Raw genomic sequence first — 26,533 nt, forward strand, 5'->3', positions numbered from 1 at the left:
TTGATGGTAAATGTTCACTTAGTTTTTCTTTGTAATTTGATTCAAATAATTAAGGTTATTTATTGACACTAAATTAAAAAAATAGTTGAAACTAATTTCAATACAACATGAGAAAATTATTATAAATAAAGAATTATATAATTACAAAAAATCGTTGTCAAAAGTTACAAAAGACAATGGTGTTAAAACAGTTGTTAAAGGCAGCTACAAAATGACAATGGTATTAAAATCGTTGAAAAAAATAACACCAACAACAACGCTTTTAAACTGTTGTCTTTGTGAATAACAAAACTACAACAGCTTAAAATCATTGCCTATCTAGTTATAGTTCAAAACTGTTACGTCATGAAAGAAAACATTTTTAAATCATTGTCTATCTGGTAACGGTTCTAAACCATTCTTTAAAAAATGTGCTAAAAACCATTGTCTATTCTAATAATTATGGTAACAGTTTTTTGGCAGTGCCATTACTTTAGGTAAAAAATCGTTGCCTATAAACATTGGCAAGGGCTCCATATACCATAAATTAACATTTGTTGTCAAACCACTACCTAAAATTAAATTTTAGAAACAATTTTCTAATTTATGACAATAATTTTCGATCGTTGCAAAAAAAATTTATTTATTATAATGATATATCCGACCATTTACTTATACTAATTAGTTATCTACATGATTATGTACGATGCGAGTCTTACTTCATCATTTTTCGCCTACAACAATTTAATATGAGCCGACCTAATTTTATCTTGGTCTGAACCCAACTCACCATTGACTTATTCATATCAAAAGGAACGTCGAACAAAATTAAAATTACAATAAAAACATGAATTATTTACATCTACAATATATTATACCTAAAATATTTTTTAATTAGGATTAAAACCTACTTCTGTACTTATTAAAATGTTATTTTTTTTATTAACAACATAACACCCGTATCTAATTCTAAAACAATTAATTCATATCAAAAACCACTATTGTATGGATATTTGCCTAATAAGATCATCTAATTTTGTAGAATGTACAAATATAGTACTCACCAACAATAAAACTGCAAACACATAACTAACATCACATAAACAAAATGACTTTAACTGTAAAAAAACGAAATTAATTAATTATGGTAGAAATTTAGGTGCAGTCGACGGGAGTGGATCCTCTCCAGTGAAAAAAACTGGATGGTGTCAATTGTGATCTTTCACCCTTCATTACTTTCTCTCTCATATTTAATTTTGGCCCCATTTATAAAGTTAATAGTGAGAGATTACACTGCATTTCCTCAAGTGTTGAAAAAATTGGAGAGGATCGATTTTTGCAGTCCACTTTATGTTAAGTTGATATCTGAGAATTGTTAGATAATTTGACTGATTTGACTAAATTTCTATCAAACGATTCTCAGATATCAAATTCACCTGAAGTCGACTTCACTTGAATTTTCACCCTTAATTATATCACTACAGTTTAATATTTTAGTGCATCATTATTTCCACTTAAAATGGAGACGAAATAATATTTACAACATTTTAATCCTATCGACTCTGGACTGAACTTTGAGCATAATATCCAACAGCAATACTAAACATTGAACAAAAGGCTATCAGTCTATCACTACACACTGGATTATAATTATAAGTGTTCTTGCCTGGATATGGCCGAACTATAACTCGTCTCTTGGAAGCTACCAGCCGATCTCCTAGTGCGTCACAGTGAAGCTCGGCCGCCAAGTGAAGACAATGAGGAGAGCACCTGCAAAAAACACTCCGACGCTCAAGTTAGTTCAAGATAATTCTTTGGGAAAAGTCTCTCTATTTTCTTGAATGAACATACCTCGGCCAACCCTGATTATTTATTTTTATAATTGAAAGATGATAATGACCGTTTAGGTATGAATTAGTCGTATTGTATGTAACTGACTAAGGACTTTATTGCCATAAAGTCGGCGGAATAAATGCAGAGGGGTAACATACCGATTAAATAGGGGGATCACCGAGCTATAATTCGTAATCGACGTATAACGGTAATATCAATAAGCATGGCTCTCTCCTACACATCCCACTATTTTCTAGGTCCAACTTATGCAATTTAGTAGCCCAATTTATAACAAATTCCTTATTCATCCGACCCGGTCCAACTGACATAATAACCTCATTGTGGCTGAGGCATGTGTTTTAGCAGCAAAAGTATTTGCTTCAAATTAAAGCCATACAAGTTCGTATCCTAGCAGTGGTTGGTGGCTAGGTTAGTGTGTGTAAATAGATGTGTAGATGTGTAATTTAAAATTAAGGATTGTCCAATTCATCGATAAAAAAAAATTACTATAATTATTTCCAAATCCTAACTATAACCTCCTATCAACTGCAACTTTTGTGGTGCTGCACATTTTGTCCGCCTCGAAAGATACACAATAACCTACTACAAAGGAATCCCATTGATATATATTTGACACGTCTATTTTTACACATGTAAAATTTTTTTTCTTTCTGGTAGAATTTGCCAAGAGAAAATAATACATTGATATATAATAGAGTTAACTACCAATTTAATATCTTTAATATTTGAAAGATTTAGTCGTTGAGAATAAATTTCTTAAAAATATTATTGATAAAATAATTTTTAAATAATTTAAAAATATTATAAAAAGAATCAATAAATATTATAATTTTTGTAAGTTTTAACAAATGACTTATTTATTAGATCAAAATTTGTGTCAATATTTAAATAAATATTAAAAAAAATCAAAACAAAATTTAATCTATAAATTTCTTTTCCAAAAAAATGTAGTCATTCAAAATAATTTTTTTTTAAAAATTACTTAATAAAAAATTATTAAATTTTAAAAATAAAAAAAATCTCATTTTTTACTAATAATTACGAAAATTTACATCAAAATTTAATCTCTAAAATTATTTTTTTAAATATATATATAATATCTAATTATTTCTATTATATTTTTAAAATTTTCAATAATTTATTTAAAATTTATTTTGTCAGCCATATGAATTTTCGCATACCATTTTAGTAGTCTCCTTGTATCACATAAACCCAGCCAGATGAAATTGGATTTGGGGCATTAGGAGTGTGTGCATCGTGCGTACTGCGTACTCCATAGCGTAAATATCATTTGAATTTGAATTTTTCAATTTTGCCATAATTTCGATGCAGCAACAGTTACAGTTACAATAACAATATGCATCAACACAAGGTGCTTCCGAAGAGAATAATACTGGTGCGCCACGGCGAGTCGCACGGTAACCTCGACACGGCGGCGTACACCACCACTCCCGACCACAAGATCGATCTAACGCCCACCGGAATCGCTCAAGCGCAGAATGCCGGGGCATGCATCCGTGCTGCCATTGCCTCCGACTCATCCTCCCCGAACTGGCGCCTGTACTTCTACGTGTCGCCCTACGCGCGCGCCAGATCCACGCTCCGGGAGTTAGGTCGCTCGTTCTCGAGGACGCGCGTGATAGGCGTGAGGGAAGAATGCCGCATTCGGGAGCAGGACTTCGGGAACTTCCAGGAGCGTGAGCGCATGGATTCTATCATGGAGACTCGGTTACGATACGGCAGATTCTACTACCGCTTCCCTGAGGGCGAGTCCGCCGCCGATGTCTTCGATCGCGTTTCCAGTAAGTACGCACAATACCTTTCCTCTTATCCTAAGGATTTATTATGGATCTTGTAGTTTTTGTATCCTGGTAATTTGGATTTGGTTTCTGATTCTTTGCCCTAATATTGAACTATGATGGAGATAATGTGGATTTTGAGTTTGATTCAGGTAATAGGTAATGAGTGTGAAGAATAGTTAGTTTGATTAATGTAGTAATACATAATTAAAATATTTTTTTCATTTTAATTACATAGAAGAGGAAGAAAAATAAATGAGGAGTTTACCTTGAGAGAGAGAATTCAAGTTAAACAAACCATCATATTAACAACAGTTTATAGTCACTTGCCAGCTATAATAGTGTATTCAAACCCAACTTACGCTGTTATCATGAGTATTGGTTTAATTAGGCGAGTTAACCAAATTGGCACAATGAAAGGATGTGGTATCTGAAAGTGTGCTGCAGGTATTATTATGGAATCATCACTAAGAAAGGGTTTGACCTAGTAAGAGCAACAAAACCTGAAATTACTTGTGCAATAATAACAGACAAAAATGGAAAGGATTTAGTTGAAGTGGAGAGTTATATTTTCTGCAATTTGAGGAAGTTATTCCTACTTGTCGGTCCTTACTTGTATTTTAAACTAATGCAACTTGCAGAGATTGACAAGGCATGATATTGATTCTGAGGCTTCTTGTTTTCCAGGTTTCCTTGAATCTCTGTGGAGGGACATTGACATGAATAGGCTCAATCAAGACCTTTCCCATGATCTAAACCTGATAATTGTCACACATGGGCTAGCATCCCGTGTTTTCCTCATGAGGTGGTTCAAGTGGACGGTTGAACAGTTTGAGCTTCTGAACAATCCTGCAAACTGTGAGATCCGCATCATGCAGTTGGGTGCTGGTGGAGAATACAGCTTGGCAGTCCATCATACGGAGGAAGAACTGCTTCAATGGGGGCTCTCTCTTGAAATGATAGCTGATCAGAAATGGCGAGCCCAGGCAAACAAGGGTGCCTGGAATGATCAGGTTCCCGTGTGTCTTAATGCATTTTTTGATAACCTTCCTGATTCTGATGATGACAATGTAAACCTAAATGAGGTAACAAGTTCTTTGACCATTAATTCAAACTGTTCTTAGTATCTGGGTTGGAGATTCAAAAATTCAAACTGAGCCTCTCATTCTTTGTTTCCCTCTTTCTCCTTTTCTTTCTATCTTATGGAGATAAGATTAAAAATTCCCCAATGAACAAGAAGAAAATGAAGAGGAAGGAGATAAGATGACAAGATCGTGCTTTACTTATTGCCGACAGTAACCAGCTCTGTTCATCACATTCATCATTATGAACTTTACATCCAACTGGAAGCTTCAAATATACTGAATCTAATGAATTGATAATATTAGATTATAGATAAGGCTTGAAGCATTCTTATATAGTGAAGGGAACAAGGTTGCTTTGCACGCATGCATTATGCATCCTGTTTTCCAAATCATGTTATGATAGAATTAGAACGTAGAAGAGTCTGCATAGTATTTGTTCATAAAAAGAGCGAAAATTGTACTCGAACCTTTATACACAAAGTTTATGAATATTGCAGACGCCCATCCTGTATCCCCTAGGAATTTATTTTCTTTCTCGATGATATCTCTATCATATTTGGAGAAGTTCTTGCTTGCCATCGCATGTTATTGAGTTAATCACAGCACAACATTACTGAGGCACTAATGTTTTCCTTGTTTTTTTAACCCCTTGTTTATCTGTTATAATATATGTTTTTTGTTGGGGTGTTGTATAAACAAATTCTAGAGGGTCTAGTTTTGAGGAAATGAGGTCAGTATATATACATAGGAACCAATATGGTGTTGGTGATAAGAGTTGAGTTTTGGTATAAGTCATGGTACAAGAATCTTTATGGGAATATTATAGGCAGTTTATTTATTCTCTGTATGCATATAAGCATATTTGATCATCAGTGTGTATCATTTTATTGTGCATTGTTATTATGTTGGTATCACTATCTCTTGTACTTATACTATTCGTTAGTGAAATTCAATTTTTCGGTTTAGAAAAAGAAGTTTCAGTTGGAAAGGAAAATAAAGTGCGGTCGGTTTTCAAGTCCTATTCAGTATAGAGTCCAATTGCGTCTTTTACGTGAATTTATTTGAAGAAAATCATAACCGGTGTTTGATAAATGACTTTCTTGATGTGGGTGTTCTAATCAGTAATCACACCATCAAATGTTCAAATATGTTTTCTTTAAACAAGCCATTCATTTATTGGAGGTTATTGTGGAGACCAATTATTAGCCGTCCCGTATACCCAAGTTCCAAACCCAAATATAACCTAGAAAAATGGGCATAAACCATGTCCTCTCTCTCTCTCTCTCTCTCCGTAAGATTGGATGGTTCCAAAATATTTGAACCATTAAATAATCTAATAATAAAATATATATTTTTTAATTTTTTAATAATTATTAAATAGTTTTTATTTAATTTTAATTATAATTTAATTTTTTATATATTATTTAATTATTAAATATATTTTTTATTTTATAAATTATTATTTTATTATTTATCTATTATATTTATTAACTATTAAAAATAAAACAATAATAAAATAGATTTTTTATTAATCGTGACTTTTATAAATATCTTGGTAATAAACATTGAATATCGTGTTTCTTGATAATTTAATCGATTGGACGTACAACACAATGAATTGAATATTCCAAATTTTTTTCAAAATTTAATCTATTAGAGATGTGTGAGAGATGTAACCCGAATATGGGTTTAAGTTTAATCTATTGGTTTGTAACACAATCGATTGACAATGGATTGAATTGAAAACTGCAATGTATATTAAGCCGTTATAATTTTTTCACCACTTTTTTATAAATTATTTTTTATTATTCATTTATCTTATTTTTAAAAGTCTATCTTCAATTTTTTAAGTTTTTATTTTGATTTACATATTATAATCGTATCTTTTTCAATACTAATATTAATAATTGATGAATAATCTATCGTCAATCTGTTTTTCAATTATTCAATTCTACCATTATAATCGTTTATCAATCTGTTGATTATCAATTTGTTCATCTTTTTGTTCATCATTTATCTATTTCTTTAATATCTAATTTTTCTTCATGGTTTATCCATCTCCTCAATATCCAATTTTTATTCATCGTTAGGCGATCTTCACGGTAGTAATCGCAATCTACAAAAATCTAATCAATTTCTTCATTATAGTAATCAATTAGTTCGTGAAAGAGTCTTTTTTATCTTATATCGTTTAAAAAATAATCCATTGTTTTTATTCCAAAATCGAAGTTAGTGAATAGAATTTTTTATTTTGTAATTCCTTATTTTATTAGTTATGACCATCTTCTTCATGTATTAAAAGTATATAGATATTATTTAAAATATAATTTTTAATATATTAAAATTGTTCAATTAGTCATGATTAAATAATAGTAAAAGTTATAAATTTTTGAAACAAAAATAAAAAAATTTCATATTATGCACGGTAAAAAGACATTCGAATAGTGTTTGTTTGCTCTTTTTTTCTTATGGGCTCATCGTTCACTGCACTAGAAATTCTCCTGATGGAGTTTCTTCTTCAATTGTTTACACTTTCTACTCCATTTTTTTCATACATGTTTTTCTTCTTCTTGCACTTTGTATTCTGTCATCTTTATCCTCTGTTCTTAATTTTCTCCAATTTTTTAAAAAAATTTTCTTTTTTCTTTTACTTTGTTAAAATACCAAAGCAAGAAATGAATTTCAATTCTGCAGAGAATTCTATTCTATGTTTTAATTAATGTAAAACACATTACTCTAAAAAATGGTAGAAAATAAAAAAAATCTTTGTAAAGATTAAAATATATCAATTTATGTCACAAACATCTAAAGAATAAAAACAACATTAATATATGCAAACATATAAATAGAATTCTCTGTTTTAATTAATGTAAAACACATTACTCTAAAAAATGGTAGAAAATCAAAAAATCTTTGTAAAAATTAAAAAATATTAATTTATGTCACAAACATCTAAAGAATGAAAATAACATTAATATATTTTTTTGTGACTAAATAACATTAATATATGCAAACATATAAATAGAATGCAAACAAAATATTTTTTATAAACAAATTAATTATATAAAATAAAATATAATTAACAAAACATAATATTTGTATGACATGGTTGTTAAAATAATAAATAAAAATGACATTAATTTATTGTAAAAATATGAATTTTTTAAACTAATATATATATATATATATATATATATATATATATAATACAATCGATTAAAGTATTCAATTGATTGGTATATATATATATATATATATATATATATATATATATATATACCAATCAATTGAATACTTTAATCACGTACAAATTTCAATCGATTGTATTATTATACTAATCGATTGAATAAAAAAAATACCTTTGTTACTCTGCAAAATTTAATCGATTGTGTATCAATTTTAATTGATTGAATTTTTGAGAAAATTCATTTGTCGTGCGAAATTCAATCGATTGAATTTAAAAAAAACGTGTGATATTCAATGGATTGTGTTGTATGTCCAGTTAATTGAATTACTAAAAAATATGATTTCCCTAATGGATCAAGGATAAAAAAACCTCATTATTTCGCATTACCAAAATATTTATGAAGCTCACGATTAATAAAAAATCTATCTTATTGTTGTTTTTGTTTTTAATGATTAATAAGCATGATAGAGGAATAAAAAATAATAATTTATAAAATAGAGAATAAATTTAATAATTAAATAATATATAAATAATTAAATTATAGTTAAAATTAAATAAAGATTATTTAATCATTATTAAAAAATTTAAAAAAATATATTTTGTTATTGGACTATTTAATAATCCAAATATTTTGGAATCGTTGAACTGTGCCCTCAATCTCTTATTTTTTTTAATTTTTTTAAAACTTTTCTAACTCTTTCTTTTCATCATTATTAACTCCGAAGCAAGTATCAATGGTAAAATTAAAATGCATCAAAATGCACACTATATAACTATATAAGTAATTTAAATAATTATATTTTAAATCATAAATATAGAAGAATCAAGTGTATTTGAATTGTTATTTGTCTTTTTCTGAGAAACAGGAGAATTTAGCCGCAGCTGCACGTGCACCGTTGACATGTGGGATCATCTGTACAGCAGTAGCAAGAATCTCCATGTTGAATCATCCCCAAATTAAAGGTCGTATAGAATTGCTTAGTGCTTAATAATCACATAGTAATAAGTTTTTGTTTTGGAAGGCTGAATCACAGAAAGATAGCTCAAATTTTAAATGTATCATTGAGATAAGTATAACTAACTACTAACTGGCCCTGGATATATTTAAATTTTGAATTCGTTTATTTCGGGAATGGATAGATAGGTTTTAGGTAACAAGTTTCATCCTGGCCTATTGTCTATGCTAAAATGCCGAGTTTGCAAACCTAATTATTGAAGTGTGTTAACCCAACCCCTGACGCCTTAAGGGCTTTTTACTTTCTCACCCTTGCATCGCATTCTCATTCTCACTCTTCAACAAATCCATATAAAGATTAGAGAGTAGTCATCTTTGCACTTTACTGGGATCTGGGTCTCCTTTTATTTCTCTCCGAAAGGCAAAGTAGACATTGTCTTCCATTCACATCAAAATAAGTACTACTAACTTCTTTTTTTTTTTTTTAATATAATAGGCTTTGTGATTTGTGAAGCTGTTAGTGTTCTCAATCATTGCGTTTTACAGGCAAATTCATCCTCCATGACCTGATCCTTTACTTGTGCAGTTGTGCTATTCGAAAATACTCTCTCTCTCTCTCTCTCTCTCTCTCTCTCTCTCACACACACACACACACACACACACACACACATTGCTTCACAGTATTACACATGAGTCATGCTAAAATGGCACCATGAGTTTTGCTCTTGAGAACACTGCTGCAAGTTAAGTTTTGAGAGTCAAAGTTTGTATTTTTGCAATGAGGGCGTGGAGGGTTCATCCACCACATGGCGTTTTGAAGTGGGTTTTAGTTTGGATGAGTTTTTGTTTCATTGTATTCAAAGTTGGACCACCCTCCCAATGGCGGTTGAAAGATGCCACAACTGTTCATTCTCCATGTCCTTCATGTGAAGAATGCTTTTGCTCTCTGCCTGAGTATCCCTTCAATCCTTCGGGTAAGTTTTTCCCCCTTCTCTTTCCTTTGAAATTAGTTCAGAGCTTTCTTCCATTGATTTAGTAGAAAATTGTGTTAAGAGCATACTATAATATAAGTGCAGACTGCGGTAAACATGATCCAGCTATGAGTGAAGAAATGCATAAGGATCCAGTGACCATGCTCTCTGAGGAGATAAATTTGCAGAAAATTGTAGCCAATGAGAGCATGGAACATGCTAGAAGATTGGTAATGGATGCAAGGAAAAGCATATCACATTACCAAGAGGAAGCAGTAAAGTGCAACTTGGCGGTGGAAACTTGTGAAGAAGCAAGAGAGAGGGCAGAGACACAGCTCATTCAAGAACGCAGGCTAACAGCTTTATGGGAAAACAGAGCTCGTGAATATGGATGGAAGGACACAACACGCTAATGAACTTTTGCTATCATCACTATTCATTACTTAGCAATTTAATATATTATGCTTAAGCTTCTTTTATAATAGTTTCTAAGTAGTAAACACTCAAATTGCTCTCTATATAAATTCCATGTTACATATTCTGGTCTTTAATAAGTTTTTATTATTCTATAAATATTTGAAAATTACACTTTTAATAGACAAATAATTTATTAACAAATTTTATTATAAAACAATCACATATCAAACAAGTATCATTATATGGCATATAAATATCTTCAATCAATAATACATCTTAAAAACATCTAGAGTAATAAATTTATACAATGTTCAATATAAAATTTCTTAAGATATTTTTTATGGTCAATGCACAAAGGTTGTCATTATTTGAACCAGGTCTCTTGCGTTTTGAGACTACTTTAGTTTTTTGCTGGTTTAAACATGTTTGAAGGTAAAATAATATCTTTGTACGCATTTGAATCGACAAATTTTACAAGCAACTTGAGTCTCGTTACAATTGGCACCTCATTTTCAAGATTTTTTAAACCAGTAGTCCTAGAACATTTGTATCATATCTTTACTACTAAACACCATCTAAAGTTTATAGACGCCAGTGAAAATGCAGCTCCTTCTTGTAATTTATAAAAATTAAAAGAAAGAAAGAAAGAAAGAACGAAAGAGAAATGTTGGTACAAGATGCCAGATCCAAAAGAAACGGAAATGTTGCATGATAAAATTCATGTTCCGGATAAAAGGGTGGATGCTTCACGGGCCAAGTGGATGCTTACCATCTTATGTCATTGCCATCAAAAGAGAGCAGTTTGAACAGTTAATCAATCTTTACTGGTCAGAAACATGGAATTAAGCAAGAGGCCTTTCGGCTTTCAGTACAACAAACTAGGCCTCCTCTTTTCCTTAACTTGTTAAGGAGTAAGGGAAATAAAATTATGACCAAAGATTCATTATATGTTACCAACCAATCCATCAAGAATATAATGTTTTTACTTTAAGGTTACCCTGAAAACTTCACAGGCTTACCACTTCAAGTGAGGTATACACTATCTAATACTGCAAAACCAGCTGCAACTCCACCTTCATCTGATGACGATACTTTTGTACGCATCAAATACCCACTTTGGTTGTTCATGATGACCTTATCCTTATTCCTGTAAATTCAAATCCATAGATATGTCAAGTGTTTTGCCAACTTGAGCATGGAACTCTTATAGATATGTGGAAAAGCAACATACCTTAAATAAGTACCATATATCCCGAGTTCGGAAATGGCATGATCCTTATGCCAACAACCGTCACGCATCAAAATTGCTGCACTAGTAGTTGGAAATATTCTCTGCATAAGAATGTAAGCTGCATCTTCTTGAGAACCTGCTTTCTGTAATTTTTGGAGGGTTTCCCTCACAGCATCACCATAAATGTTGTTTCCTGAAAAATAACTACAGCTAGATGAGTTCATTAAGTCAATTCCCCATCCTCTTGGCAAATGGTTGAATCAAAGTTTAGGTGTATTAGACCTCCTCCTTCTCTTTGGGGCTTCATCACATATAGTTCTGGCCTTTCAATTGCTTTTCTTGCAATATCTGAGTCATCCAAACTCCACAATCCCGCAAAGCATTCACGCAGTTTGGCAATATCATCTTTGTTTTCAAGGAACCTGCTTATAGATTTAATCCAGACACTTAGGAAAGATAAATCAACCAGAGAAAAAGACTACGATTAGCCAAAATAGACAAATTACTCAAAGACTCGGAGTATTTGTTTCCTTAGGAATTATGTGCATTTTTCTGATGAACCATCATCCAAAGGTTGATATTTCCAAGGCATCAAAAACCTACATTCTTTTATCTTCTTTTTACGAAAAACAGAACATAAGATCCTCCTTAAAGAATCATCTTAAAAAATATGAAACATAAAATGATACAACCTATTCATGATTAACCAACTACGGCATTTATTGGAGAATAGAAGCTCCGGAAAAATGATGCAATTTCACTTCACATAATAAATCCCTCACATGAGTCCAATGCAAAAAAGCTTGAAATATACCTCTCAAGAACATTGGGTTTTGCAAGTTCCTGCTGAATCTTCTTGGTACCAACCAAATGATAAGAAATTGAAGGGCATTTGATGGCAGAAGATTGTTCCATCAATAGCCTAGCTCTCCATTCCTACAAAATAAGCAAGAGATATCTAAAGCCATTAGAATTGCCAGAAATAGAAGGCTTACTAGCATTGGAACTGAAAGAATGCAACTGCCATAGGACGTTGGGAAACAATATTATGAATGAAGATATTCCTTGAAACAGAAAGATTGAGGAAAGGAAGAATGCAAGTTAATCAGATCACATTGATTAAAAGAAATGTAACATAATATACTAAGATAAAATAAAAATAGAAGTAAAAGACAAAGAAGAGAAGAAGATAAAAGATAGTGTACTACAGTCATGTCATGCATAAGCTTTGCCAATATTAAAGAGGAGCAACTTAAGTTAACAGAAAATTAAACAGACACTTTTATTTGAAAAAATAATGACAGTTATTTTGAGAAGCAGAAGCTGGATAAAAAGCACTCACTGATTCTGAAGGAAAGTCAGCTGGTGTATAGCCAGCCCTGAAGTAAATGACAGCAATTGCTTGTCCACCCCTGTGAGTCCCAAGAAATTTATAGTTTTCTACAGTCAGAAACAAAATGTAATTAAAGAAATAAACATGTGCAAGAAGTAAGTTTTCCAAGGAACACATACACAGCAAGTGTTCCATCCGGTAGTAGTTCTCCTTCTTGATCAACTTCTGCCAATGTTTTTCGTATGGTTGTAATGTGATGCGTGTTATAAAGCTAAGGAAAATAATTCTAACTACTCAATTGTTTACTAACTACCAAGTATAAAAAGTGATACTACTTTACCATCTTCTCCTTTGAGATCATATTTGATAGCTCAACATTTTTCTTTTTTGTCCAATAACCAACACAAAAAGGATATCTTTCTCTTAGATATACAGAGAGAAAATGTTGGTCATACATGTTTCGTTCCACAGCCTGAACTATAAACATAATCACAGCCCTGCGCAGATCCATTTATAAATAGAGCATAGAATCAGAAGCAGCAGCGAATAAAATGGAAAGCAAACTTTTTTCTCCAAACTGACCTGGGGTTATTATACTCACTCCAAGCTTTAGCTAATGCCTCTACAAACAGGTTGACAGAATTATTGGCAGGAACCCTTTCAGAATCTAGTTCAAGCAATTTTCCATAGTGACTTAGTGTGTTCCTGGAAAATGAAAAACTATTATGAAGATACCGGTCAAAGTTTGCCCTAAAATTAAAAAAATCCTTCAGAATTCGTATACATAATTTCAATTTGGACAAATATTCATCAAACATTTATTATATGATCTCCTAATAAACATTAATTTTGATACTCAAAAACTTCTCAATGGATCTTAAAACATATATATATCCATATCAACAAAGACAATTTAAAAAGGGAATGAATATTGTCACTCCTATACATCTCTTCTTTCTATTGCATTTTGACATGAACATACTAGGTAAAATTTCATGAATAAAGAGCGGCATTATCAAGATAAAAATCTCATTAATAAGGATTGACAATATCCGCTCCCATTAAAAACAATTACATACTATACAGAACTTACAGCAACAGTTACCTATGAAGTTTGGACACAAGGCTGCTAAGACCAGCAAAAGAAGAGGAAATAGTGTTGAGCTCTATTTGTAGAAGTGAGTTAGTCTGTTCATCAAGCATATAGTCTGAACGATGTAATCCCAATCGTATATCCTATTAAAATTAATATCATTAAATCCCATTGATTCATTTAGCCAAAAGAACAGTAACAAACATTTAAATATATATACATAATAATACCTCTTTCTTGTTAATCTCTAGCATCTTGGAATGAATATCTAAAAGTCTGGAGGTAAATTCATCAACCTTCTTAGTTCTGCATTGAGACGAGGAAACAGATTATAATTTACAAACATAACACAAGAACAGAAGCAATTAGTTGTAGGTAGCTTACCTGGAGAGAGATTCTTGGAGAAATTTTCCGTCCAAACTAACTCGATCAACAAGTTCATTGAACAAAGGGGCTAAGTGACACGCTTGCTTCCAATGAATCTCAGGGAATGGATTCGGCAACAATGCAAAGGGCGCATGAACCAAGCCAACACCAGGGACAGTTCCGGAATTCTATAATTGGAAACAAATTGATTATGAAATTCAAGAAGAAGAAGAAGAAGAAGAAGAAGTGAATGAACCTGGATGGATTTGTGGCCAACGAGGAGGCCGTGAAGTGAGGCCCAAACAAGAGAATCGTAAGCGATGGATTGGAGCAGTTGATGATCGAAGCGATGGTAATCGAAGAGTGATGACGTGAGCGTGTGGTCATCAACGTTGCCACACTTGGACTTGGACATGAGGTTGAGGGAGAAGAGGGGCTTGGGGCAAAACGGGAAAAACAGGGTTTGGGAAAGCGATGGTGATCTGTTGTAGGAGGAGGAGAATGAAGGAAGAGTGTAAGTGGCGGAAGTGGTGAAGCATAAGCTCACACCCATTTTGACTTTTATTGTCTTTTTCCTCCCTTTATCCTCTCATATTTACACTCCTCTCTCTACTCTCTGCTACCGTTCCTTTTGTGGGTGTCCACTGTCTATTCAAGTTTTGTTTTGTCTTTTCTATATATTTTAAAAAAATAATTATTTTAAATTGATAACTAAAATGTACTATATATGATTATAAGTATAATACCTATACTTTATTAGCTCCAATACTATTAACTCATATAAATGGCACTATTATATTTTTATCTCTCAAATTCATTAACATTCTTAAAATAAAAAAATAATTCTCAATTCTCATAATATAATTTTATTTCATAAAATACACCAAAATACATAAGATACAAGTACTTTTATATACACAATACTTCATACTAATAATTCTACTAATTTTTTAATATACATACTTATTTAACTTTACTTTTAATTTTAACTATTCAAATGAATGACTTCTACATCTTCTTTATTTAATTTTGTTAATAGGCATCTTGTAATTTCTAGCACAACTATAAAAATTTTAAAAATTCTTTAAACTTCTAAATGTTAGTTTCTAACAAAATCTAACAAATTGATGATTGTTGTATTTTATTAAAACTTTGTTTCTTGGACCATTTTGACTTCAACACTCTTCATGAAGATTCTAGTGATGCAAATTAATTTATAATTAATAATATTGCCTCACTTAAATCAAACTTATAGAATTAATCATTCCAAACATCTTCTTCAACTTGTAAAATAACTCTATTTTCAACGGCTTTATAAATATATCTGCAATTTGTTCTTTAGTATGACAGTACTCGATCACAACTTCTCTCTTATTTACCAATTCTCTAATTTTGTGAAACTGTATATCAATATGCTTTGATCTCCCATGAAATATTGGATTTTTGCAAAGTGCAATAATTGACTTGTTCTCGCAAAATGTTGTTAGAGTACTTTGTTTCTCGTTTAATTCTCCAAGAATTCTTCTTAGCCAAACTGCTTGCGTTGCACAACTTGTTGGTGCTATATATATTCTGCTTCTGCTATAGAGAGTGCTATTACTGGTTGTTTCTTTGATGACCATGAAATTGCGCCTGAACCAAGATGAAATGCAAATCTTGAAGTACTTTTTTCTTGTTTCTATATCTCCAACCCAATTACTATCAGTGTAACCGGCAAGATTCACGTCATTAGTATTTTCATAATAAATACCATCATTTAAAGTACTTTTGATATATCGAAAAATTCGTTTTGCAATTTGAAAATGGTTGGTATAAAGCTCTTACATAAATCTACTAAGCAAATCAACTCCAAACACAATATCTAGTCTGGTTGCAGTTAAGTACCTCAGACTTCCAATCAAGCTTTTCTAATACGTAGGATTTATTGCTCTTCCTTTATTTTCTCTTAGCAACTTGAACTTCTCTTCGACCGGAGTAGGAACTTGTTTTGAGTGCTCCATCTGAAATTTCTTCAAAATATCATTTGCATATTTCTTCTGAGAAATGAAAATTCTATCATCCTTTTGAAGAACTATGATGCCAAGAAAATAAGACATCAAGCCCATATCTGTCATTTCAAAGTGCTTTATCATAGTCTTCCTGAATTCTGCAATTATCTTCAAATTGTTACCGGTAAAGATTAAATCATCAACATAAAGACACGCGATCAAAATATCTCCAGGTTCAACAAACTTGATATAAAGTGTATGCTCAAATAGACATCTTTTGAAACCATTCTGAGTGAAATAAGAATCAATCTTCTTGTACTACATTCTTGGTGCTTGCTTTAACTCGTACAAAACTTTCTTCAACTTGTAAACTTTATCTTCTTCTCCAAGTACTCCATATCCTGCAGGTTACTCAACAGTCAACATACACTTCTTCTTCTAAAGTACCATTTAAAAATGCTGACTTAACATCCATCTAATGTATATTTCACTTATTTTGGACCGAGAGAGAAATAATCATATGAATAGTGTCTAATCTAGCAACAGAAGCAAATACTTCAAAGTAGTCAATACATGATTTTGTTTGTATCCCTTTGCAACTAATCTCGCCTTGGAACGATCAACTTTACCACTGGGTTTGTACTTAGTCTTGTAAAGCCACTTTACTTCAATCGACTTCTTATCTTCTGGTAAACTTGTCAGCATCCATGTGTCATTCTTCTCAATGGTATGAATCTTCCCTTCATTGCTTTCTTCCAATTGTTGTTTCTAGAGGCTTCTTCAAAATTCAATGGCTTACAATATGAAAATAGAGCAAAATTTATGATTTCTTCATCGAACGGATCATTGTCATTATCAATTTTATAATCTGCTAATCTAGCAGGTAGTCTCCGCTCTCTTTGAGGTCTTCTAAATAATTCTGGTTGTTTAGTTGTGTCAGGTTGCCTTTCTTCTACTTCATCACATGTATTTGGAATTACAATTGACTGCTTTTCTGTCTTTGTGCTCCAGTCTCACATATCATTCTCATCAAACGTCACATCTTTGCTGATGATTACCTTCTTTGATTTTGGAATATACAGCTTGTATGCTTTTGAGTTTGTGCTATAGCCGATAAAGATACACTTCTCGCCTTTATCATCTAACTTCTTCCTTAATTGATCTGGTAATGAGCATAAGCGATACATCCAAAGACTCTGAAATGATGAATGGAAGGTCGCTTTCCACTCCAAACTTCTTCAGGAGTTTTATCATGAACACTCTTCGTTGGACATCTGTTCAAAATATGAACTACTATTGCAATTGCTCTTGCCCAAAATTCTTTAGGCATTTATTTTGACTTGAGCATGCATCTGACTGTATTCATGATGGTTATATTCTTTCTTTCAGCAACTCTATTTTGTTGATGAGTATATTTGGCTGTTAGTTGGTGTTGAATTTCACGTTACTTAAAGTAATCTGAACATGCAAGATATTCTGTCACTCTGTCTGTTCTAAAAATTTTGATTTTATAGCCATTTTGTTTCTCGACAAACGCCTTGAATGTCTTGAAGATATCATATGCTTCTGATTCTGCTTCAGAAATTATACCTATGTATATCTACTAAAATCATCAATAAAAGTGATAAAGTACCTACTACCACCATTATTTGGAACTTCAACAGAACAAAGATCTTAATGCACAATTTCAAGTAATTTTCTGGCTCTCCATGACTTTCCTGTAGGAAATGAATCTCTGTGCTTCTTTCCTAGTTAATAAATCTCACAAACACAATTGGGAATATGAACTCGTGGTAGACTAGAAACAAGTCCTTTTCTTGATATGTAGTTTAGACCAGAAAAATAAAAATGCCCAAACCGCATATGCCACAACCAGTTATCATCAAGTATCACAGAACTCATGTAAGAGGGATTAACATGTTGAATTTTTAATGAAAATATTCTATTTGAAGTCATCTTTACTTTATCTATAAACCTTCCATTGTGTCAAATATAGTGCAATATCCACGATATGTTATCATTTCATATCCCTTCTCAGATAATTGCCACATACTCAGTAAATTGTAATATAGTTTAGGAGCATAGAAAACATCAGAAATATAACTCAGAGAAACATCCTTTAATTTAATTAGTATGTGCCATTTTTCTTCGATAAGAATCTTTGTACTATTACCAAACTTCAATAATAGTTTAACTAAATCGTCTAATGAAGCAAATAACTCCTTTCTACTAGACGTATGATTACTACAGGTATTATCCAAATACCATATATTTTCATCTTCAGCATATGAATTACTTGTAAAAGATAAAGTTCGAGTACCCAAATTATCATTAGTATTTTGATGCTGATTTTCTGCAATGTGTCACTTGATTGTTATTCACCATTTTAAATCTGCAATCTGCTGCTTTATGCCCAAATTTTCTATAATCAAAGTAGTTAAAATTGATTTATTCTTGATAAAAATTGTCTCAACCTCTTACTCGATTGACAGGCCTAAAATTCGTTCCACTTCTTCCTTGATTAGGTAGTGTAAAATTATTATAACTTCCTTGATGGTAATTTTCACGACCTCTACCTCTGAAACTTTTTCTACCTCTATTTTGAAAATTAAAATCATGATCTCATTCTTCTTGTGTACGGCTTGATTCTGTAATATTTTTTAAATTCACTCAGCTTTTCAAGGCTTCCTCGATTGATTTTTCTGACTTCTTCAGTATTATATTAATGTGACTTTCCATGGTTTCTTGCAACTCTGCAATCGTCATGGTATCCATATTGTGGGACTCTAGTATCGTAGTCACTACATAGTCATACTTAATCGGCATGGTGTGAAGAATTTTTTTCACCACTTTGCTATTGGACATTCTCCATAGACTCTCATCTTTTTGACAAGATTTGTAACATGAGTGAGCTAAACATCTCGTACCTTTCATATTCTCTTCTCAAAGACTGTAGCTTTACTTTCTAAACTTTACTTATGCCTTTGTATGACAGCTTCAACGTGTTCTATGCTCCTTTTGCACTTTTGGCATTTATAATTTTGTCAAATACCGTATAATCTACACCTTGATGAATTTGACATAGCACTAATTGATCTCTTTTTTGTTGGGCAACATTTTTTTCTTCTTGCAAACTCGATTCAATAAAATTTTACAAATTTTGAGCTTTCAAATGGGTAGATATCAAAGTCTCCCAAATAACTATAATTGAGTTTTCTATCTAATTTGGGACCAGACCACACAATATTAAAAATATTTGCCATATTGACTCTATGAACAAACAACTATGTGAGAATTCCTCCACACGTCACAAACTCTTAAACATATTAACCAGCTCTCATACAAATGTAAGTATAATACCCACACTTTGTTGGCCCTAAGATCACTAACTCACATAAATGGCACTATTATATTTTTTATCTCTCAAATTTACTAACACTCGTAAAATAAAGAAATGAAGAAGCAATTCTCAATTCTCATAACATAATTTTATTTCATAGAATACATCAAAATACATAAGGCATAATTGCCGTTATATATGCAATGTTTCATACTAATGACTTTACTAATTTTTTAATACACATATTTATCCAACTTTGCTTCTAATTTTGGCTATTTAAATAAATAACTTTACATCTTCTTTATTTAACTTTATTAATTGGCATCTCATAACTTCTAGCACAATTAATAGTACTTAGAGGTGGCCAAATATTGACTCACCAATAGATGTGTGACACTTGGCTGAAAGATTATGAAGGGTAATTAGTGGTGAGAATGATAAGTAATCGGTAACTCTTGGAATATTACTGTGAGGATAAAATGAAAAATTGAGCACCAAAAATTGTGTTTTATAGTGTGGACGATGTACGAGGCCAACAAAAGTATTAAAAACACAAGACCTATGGATAAAAAGTAGTAAAACCAGATAAAAAAGGTCTTGGATTGTTTTGCTTTTTTTTTCTTTAGATGAAAATAATAGATAATCAAATTTATAATACATGACTTTAAAGAAAAAAATCCAATTTTCAAGCAAGTGAAAAAAAATTAAAAAGAAAAAGAAGAGAAAAACACCCTGCATGACACTTCTTTCCTGTCTAGAACTCTTTCCTTTCTTTAATGGTTTTCTAATGTTTTTTTTTTGACAAAATTCTAATATTTCTATTAGTATTCATGAACACTAACATATCTTACAAAGTAAGGTCGTTTAATTTAAATGTTGTAACATTAATTTAAAATTATATGAAAATTGTAATTTCTAAAATTGTAAATTTTAATTATGCAATACATTTTTGAATAATTATCCAATAACATTTTTAAAATTTTTAATATTAAACATTTGAGTCTCCTTAGTTTCAAAATACACAAAAACAATTCATAATATTTAGGTTTGGTTTGGTAAAGCTTTTTGAAAATGTATTTGTTCTTTTTAAAAGTACAAGCTCCTTATTCTGCATTTAGTAAATAAAAAGACCATATGCTTGTACTTGCAGTTTTTAAAAAATCGCGATACCTTTGAAAGCAGGAGCTTTTCAAAGTTGGCTTGTGCTTGTCAAATTTTAAAAGTGTAATATAAACTCATATATTAACTAATTTTTAAATTTAATGCTTAAAAATTTTTGTCTTTTAAAGTATTTTTAAATTTTAAAAACTATTTTACCAAATATAATTGTTATTGCTTGTGTTTATTAAAAGTTATTTTTAATTTGATTTACTAAATATAAATGTTACACTTTTTAAAAATCTGTCTTTTAACTACCAATGTCTTTTAAACACTGTCACAAGGATAACTACTGATGTTTCAGGTTAAAAAAAAACAAGAAAAACAGGAAACCAGGAAATCCTGCTTCGAATATAACTACCAATCCACTTGAAAAAAAATAATTTAAATAATCAAGGTTTGATTTTAACTTCACAACCGAACCTCATAAACTGAACATTATTGACTAACATTTTATAAAGAGCATAAACACAAAGACAAATAAAACGAAGCACAGTTTCCACAACCCTACACCACCAACATCCCTTAGTGACATTTTTCTGCTTGTTTTTATTTGTTAACGATCCATGCCAGTCACATGTGATGAGAATTATTCAAGGACAAATTGAAAGGCGCAGTCCAATAGGCCACGACCCCACCCCAGCATGTTGTTTCATAAGTCTTAGTAATCATCGCCACATGCTTCCACTATAGGATGAGGATTATATGAGCAACCACTGAACCTACAAATCTCAAACATGTTGCTAACAGAAAGACAGCAAGCAATACAAGACATGGAGCCATCCATTTTCCGAATGATCAAAGTAGTTAAATAATGCAAGTTCATAACATAAAATCTTCATCTATAACAATCTCTTGTTATAAATATTAATACAATAAAACACCCTAGTGGATCACAATACATCCATGAGTTGAACACATTCAAGTTTTTCAACTCCCCAAAGAGTTTTGATTGTTGCAATTGTTAAGTGCATTCTACATCAATTTGAAGTGATTTTTCAATGTCACCTCATCCTCCAAAATAGTAGTTAACCAATTATTTTGTACCAATAAATAGCTGAATAAACCCAAGACAAAATATCCACCAACATGTAATGAGTTTACCATTCATTTAAGAGATACTAAAAGGAATTTTCACCCGCTGCCAGAAAGAGAGAGAGAGAATGTTCATACCAATAAAGTTATCATTATCGAGAAAACCCGCCAGTTATTGATATCACCAAATCTGATAATCCTAAGGCTGAAACTAATTAACTATTAAGAAGTCATGTTATCCATGATAACTACTTTGAAACACCATGAAAGACATTCAAATCTCACGCTATAATGCAAAACATTAACTCGCAGCACATGAAGCAGTAGCATAAGAATTTCATAAATGCCATTGTACCTAAAGTGAACTCCATTGTACCTAAAATGACCTCATACTACGCAATACAAATTTGGTACTCTTATTATTAATTTATGCCAACACGGCTACTTCGTTATTTCAGAACTTTAATATCTTTTACATAGCTTTCACAACGTAAAATGTCCACAAGAATTCAAGTATTTGCATTAACTATGCATTAGTTATTTCAGTTCTTTAACATCTCCTATATCTCCTACATAGCTTTTACAATGACAAAATATCCACAAGAGTCTAAGTAATTACATCAACTAGGCATTAGAGGACCAAATATATGCCACGCTTGAAGACGTTTGGATCAATTACTATGGAAAGCAATTCATACAAATAATCTAGTTCCAAATTACCACATTTTGCGCCAACAAATTTTGCACTACAAGAAATTAGTAAGTATATAGTTACAGTAATTAACTAAATCAAACACAAATATTGGGTGAACTCATGGCATACAGAAAAAGGTGTCTTCTTTACACAAATATTCTGCACAGATCTCTCAAAACATATCGATCGGAAATTATACCAGACAGAAGATTAATCCAATAGACACTAACAACTACATCTAAACACATCACCTCAGAATTTTATCCACGGGCATACCATGCACATGTGCCCAAATTCTTTTGACAAAAAATGCACAGAGCTAAGGACAGATTTAAGTAAAACACACATAATCGATAAAATCCTCTTACCCGGTCACAAGTTGCTCTGTCTTTGCAGTCGCTGCTAGCCTGCCTCCGATATCTATTTTCTTCGATGACGAGTACCACCGAGGAAAAGCTCTCCGGTATCTTCCTACAATCTCAACGGTGGTTCCCCATCGGTTTCCCACTTTTCCTCTTCTCGCAGCAAATCGCAGACAATGCGATGTGAATGCCAATACTTGCTATAATGATCGGTCTTCCCAAACCCAGATAACCCTAACTCATGTAATACCCCACTACCTCAGCATCCATAGATGATGTGATAACATCTATTTTCTCCTTATTTTTCTAGCATAAAAAAATTATTTCCCCCAAATTCCAGTTTAAAATGTTTACCTTAATTATTAGCCTTTTTACCATGTTTAACAGACAGTAACTCACGTCAAAGCATTTTTAGAAAAGCCAAGTGTTCACATTCAATTGGCAACTTCCTTGTAGTCACCATAGCCATGGTAAAGTTATGGGTACCACAGAACGATAGCCAAAAATTGATGAGCGAATGAGGAGATGGCAGGTGGAGTTTGGGGTTATGTCTTTTAATCTTCTATTAAGTTGTTAATTACGGGAACTTCTTCTTCATTTACTAGGGAGACATTGGTGTAAATAGGTGATGTTCTGGGAGATATGGATGTCATTTGGTCGAATGGCCAACAATGAGAAAAGGCATGGCGGCGGCCGCTGAAGATGGGCAGGACGTGCATCAAACGTCACTGGAGAAATCTAGCGCAAAGTGGGGGGAAAGTGGCATGGGTTCGGTGTCGAATGTTGTAGGGTTATTTGCCCCAAGAACACAATTTCTCGCCGCCCAAACACAATGCCTTCTCGAAAAAGAACTATGTTGAAGGTCATCATTCTTGATTACAGCAAGTTCGTCTCTTAATTCTAAGATACTCATGTTTTGCTTGAATCGTTTTCTTATTCCTATTAATTTTTCTGCATCTTAAGTTATTGTTGTGTCTCTACTGAAATTTTCTTATCTTCTTATTTGTATCCAAATTAAGGGAAACTTACTTATCATTTTATACCTTAATGTTTTTATATTTCAACACTATATATTGTAGTTGTTTCATCCTGACTGAGCCGAGGTTCGTAGCCTCCGGTTGAACACCTGGATTCGTGGCTGAGCTGAACGTCGTCCAGATAAAGGAATACGAACTTAGCCTCGGCTTTATGAAACACGGCAGCGGGAGTACCTGCACAAAGCACTCCGACACTCAAGTAAGTGTGCTAGTTATAAGCAAGTAAAGAGTAATAATCAGAAGTAAATGTAGAACCTGCCTTTTTTGTGAGTTAGAGAGTTTAGTTTTATAGACGTTTTTGGATTAGTAGTGGGCTTCATAGGTTCCGATATTCCTGGTCAGTGCAGTTAGTAGTATCTTTTTGTTATGGGTGGAGACGTGTTTGGGTAGTGCAGTTTGTTTTGAGTAACGGTTTGGGAGATAAGGTTGTTTTGTTTATTTCTGCCCTTTGAGGTCGGTTTGTGGCTGAATTGCGTGGTACACGTCATAGCCCCCCAGGTCGTCTGGCGTTCTGTATAGATCGGTAGATGAGCTTTCTTGTGGCTAAGTGTTATTTTTGTGTTTGAAAAAATTTGAAAAGAGTTTATTTGTGTCTTCGCAAGTCGTGTCGCTTTTATTGCTTTTTATTCTCTTTTGGGTTTCCCACGTTCCTTAGTGGGTATGAATTAACTTACCCACTTCAATAGTGGGCTTGTAATAATAGGCGTTTCTTTGTTTTGGAAATTACGCTGTACTGCTTCCTCTTCTCTCCGTTTTATTTTCGCTATGTCTTCGAAAGGTTGGTGTTTCTTGACTCTTCCTTTACTGTTTGTTTTTCGTGTGTTTTTTTATGGTGGGAGAGAAACTGAAAGAGAAATTGAAAGCTGTTGAGGTTAGGGAAGATGACCCATATTTCTGAGTTCAAGATGATGTAAAGACCCGTTCTTCTTCTTCTGTCAGTGTCGAATCCCTTTCTAGGTTGAGGGGTACGGACTTTGTTAAGGGTGGTTCTGGTGTAGTTGTCGAATTTTGGGGTGAGCTTGAATGGTTTGCCGAGGTCTCTAGTGTTCGCCGATCTGGAGGGTCTGTCATCCTCTTTTCTTGGTCTCCTTCGGTTTTGTCGGCCTCTCGGAGTTCTTCGATCTCCATTTGTCCTGCTGCTCTTTCTCGAAATTCATCTAGTATTTTTGGCTTGGTAACCGTGATTATTTCTCTGAATTTTCCGGGTCTGAGTCCGGCTTTGAGGGCATGTAAGTGGACGGTAGTGTTCAGGTCAGGTATTTCCATGGTAGCATCTGTGAACCTGGTCATATAATCTTTTAAGCTTTCTTGTGGGCCCTGGCGGATGGTGCTGAGATAATCTAATCCATGTACATAGATCCGAGCTGCTGCAAAATAGTCGATGAAAGACCTAGCCAGATCTTCGAAGGAAGCGATTGATCCTGCAGATAATTTCGAAAACCAAAGTAGGGCAGCCCCGTCTAGATAAGTAGGGAAAGCTCTGCAAAGCACAGGATCGTTATTAGGTCCGTTAAAAAACATCATAGATTGAAATTTTTTGATGTGAGTCAGGGGTCACCAATCCCCTTATATGGCTCAAGAGAGGAAGGGAGTGTGAAATGCTTTGGCATCTAGAAATTCGTGATTTCTTCGGAAAACGGGTTGTCCAAGGTCAGTTTCTCCTTGGGGGGGTTGACGCCTATGAGTTCGGCTCCGCCTTGGGTTGAACCTTTAGAGTTGCCTTCCTCTTGTTTACTGCTCTGGGTGGATAGCTCAGCTAGTCTCTTGACTTCTGCTTGCAGTTCGGCCATCTGGGCCATAAGTTCGGCCTAGCTGTGTTGATGAATTCCGTTGTCAGCCATGTCACCTGCTTGATGAACCCTGCGCAGAAGAAAATAAAAAAAGAGAGTGGAAATAGAGTGGGGTTAGATTTCGGGTCCCACGGTGGGCACCAAATGTTTCGTCCTGACTGAGCCGAGGTTCATAGCCTCCGGTTGAACACCTGTATTCGCGGCTGAGCTTAACGTCATCCAGATAAAGGAATACGGACTTAGCCTCGGCTTTATGAAACACAGCAGCGGGAGCACCTGCACAAAGCACTCCGACGCTCAAGTAAGTGTGCTAGTTATAAGCAAGTAAAGAGTAATAATCAGAAGTAAATGTAGAACCTGCCTTTTTTGTGAGTTAGAGGGTTTAGTTTTATAGACGTTTTTGGATTAGTAGTGGGCTTCATAGGTTCTGATATTCCTGGCTAGTGTAGTTAGTAGTATCTTTTTGTTATGGGTGGAGACGTGTTTGGGTAGTGCAATTTGTTTTAAGTAACGGTTTGGGAGATAAGGTTGTTTTGTTTGTTTCCGCCCTTTGAAGTCAGTTTGTGGCTGAATTGTGTGGTACACGTCAGTAGCTATGGTCGTGGATAAAAAGAGATTGTGGTCTTAATGGCGTGTTAACCGAAATACAAGTGGAAGAAGGTGGGTGTGGTTCGTTTGTGAAGAACCTTAGCTAGTGTCTTATGATATAGGACCAGCTTGATGAAATTTTTCTGTGTGTTGCATATCAGAATCACTCCGAACAAATTGTTGCAGGTGGCCAGGGTTAGAGCATTGATGTTGTAACACCAAGAGCATGAAGAAAGTGTCTTCCCCTTTTTCATTTTTGGAGATGGAAGAA

At 33.0% G+C, this 26,533-nt stretch overlaps 2 protein-coding genes and 1 long non-coding RNA gene across 3 annotated transcripts; 2 read left to right on the forward strand and 1 right to left on the reverse strand.

Moving 5' to 3' along the window:
• The first annotated feature begins 2,998 nt into the window (after positions 1–2,998).
• LOC112695492 (phosphoglycerate mutase-like protein AT74) lies at positions 2,999–5,300 on the forward strand. Its single transcript, XM_025747842.3, has 3 exons — positions 2,999–3,635; positions 4,320–4,717; positions 4,846–5,300. Exons 1-3 carry the CDS (start codon positions 3,191–3,193, stop codon positions 4,897–4,899), a joined length of 897 nt encoding a protein of 298 aa, XP_025603627.1. The 5' UTR covers positions 2,999–3,190; the 3' UTR covers positions 4,900–5,300.
• Positions 5,301–9,180: 3,880 nt separating this feature from the next.
• LOC112695493 (uncharacterized) lies at positions 9,181–10,368 on the forward strand. The gene is made up of 2 exons (XR_011862095.1): positions 9,181–9,833; positions 9,936–10,368. It is a non-coding gene; the product is annotated as an uncharacterized lncRNA (long non-coding RNA).
• A 624-nt stretch (positions 10,369–10,992) lies between these two features.
• On the reverse strand, positions 10,993–14,913 carry LOC112695494 (glutathione synthetase, chloroplastic). The gene is made up of 12 exons (XM_025747846.2): positions 14,527–14,913; positions 14,289–14,458; positions 14,135–14,210; positions 13,917–14,047; positions 13,394–13,516; positions 13,228–13,308; positions 12,991–13,071; positions 12,821–12,890; positions 12,293–12,414; positions 11,761–11,900; positions 11,479–11,671; positions 10,993–11,394 (listed from the first exon to the last, which is right to left on the reverse strand). The coding sequence occupies exons 1-12, from the start codon at positions 14,821–14,823 to the stop codon at positions 11,271–11,273; spliced, it is 1,608 nt and encodes a 535-aa protein (XP_025603631.1). The 5' UTR covers positions 14,824–14,913; the 3' UTR covers positions 10,993–11,270.
• Between the last annotated feature and the right edge of the window lie 11,620 nt (positions 14,914–26,533).

The sequence above is a fragment of the Arachis hypogaea genome, chromosome 6, assembly GCF_003086295.3.
Source record: "Arachis hypogaea cultivar Tifrunner chromosome 6, arahy.Tifrunner.gnm2.J5K5, whole genome shotgun sequence".
Classification (NCBI taxonomy): Eukaryota; Viridiplantae; Streptophyta; class Magnoliopsida; order Fabales; family Fabaceae; genus Arachis; species Arachis hypogaea.

Bases quoted from the DNA above. Each gene is read 5' to 3' on its own strand.
- LOC112695492 (XM_025747842.3), top strand. From the start codon at position 3,191: ATGCATCAACACAAGGTGCTTCCGAAGAGAATAATACTGGTGCGCCAC. The intron at 3,636-4,319 runs GTAAGTACGCAC...CTTGTTTTCCAG, and splicing joins TGTCTTCGATCGCGTTTCCA to GTTTCCTTGAATCTCTGTGG. The intron at 4,718-4,845 runs GTAACAAGTTCT...TATGGAGATAAG, and splicing joins ACAATGTAAACCTAAATGAG to ATTAAAAATTCCCCAATGAA.
- LOC112695494 (XM_025747846.2), bottom strand. From the start codon at position 14,823: ATGGGTGTGAGCTTATGCTTCACCACTTCCGCCACTTACACTCTTCCT. The intron at 13,517-13,916 runs GTAACTGTTGCT...TTCATTTTCCAG, and splicing joins CTTGTGTCCAAACTTCATAG to GAACACACTAAGTCACTATG. The intron at 12,891-12,990 runs GTATGTGTTCCT...TGGGACTCACAG, and splicing joins CCGGATGGAACACTTGCTGT to GGGTGGACAAGCAATTGCTG.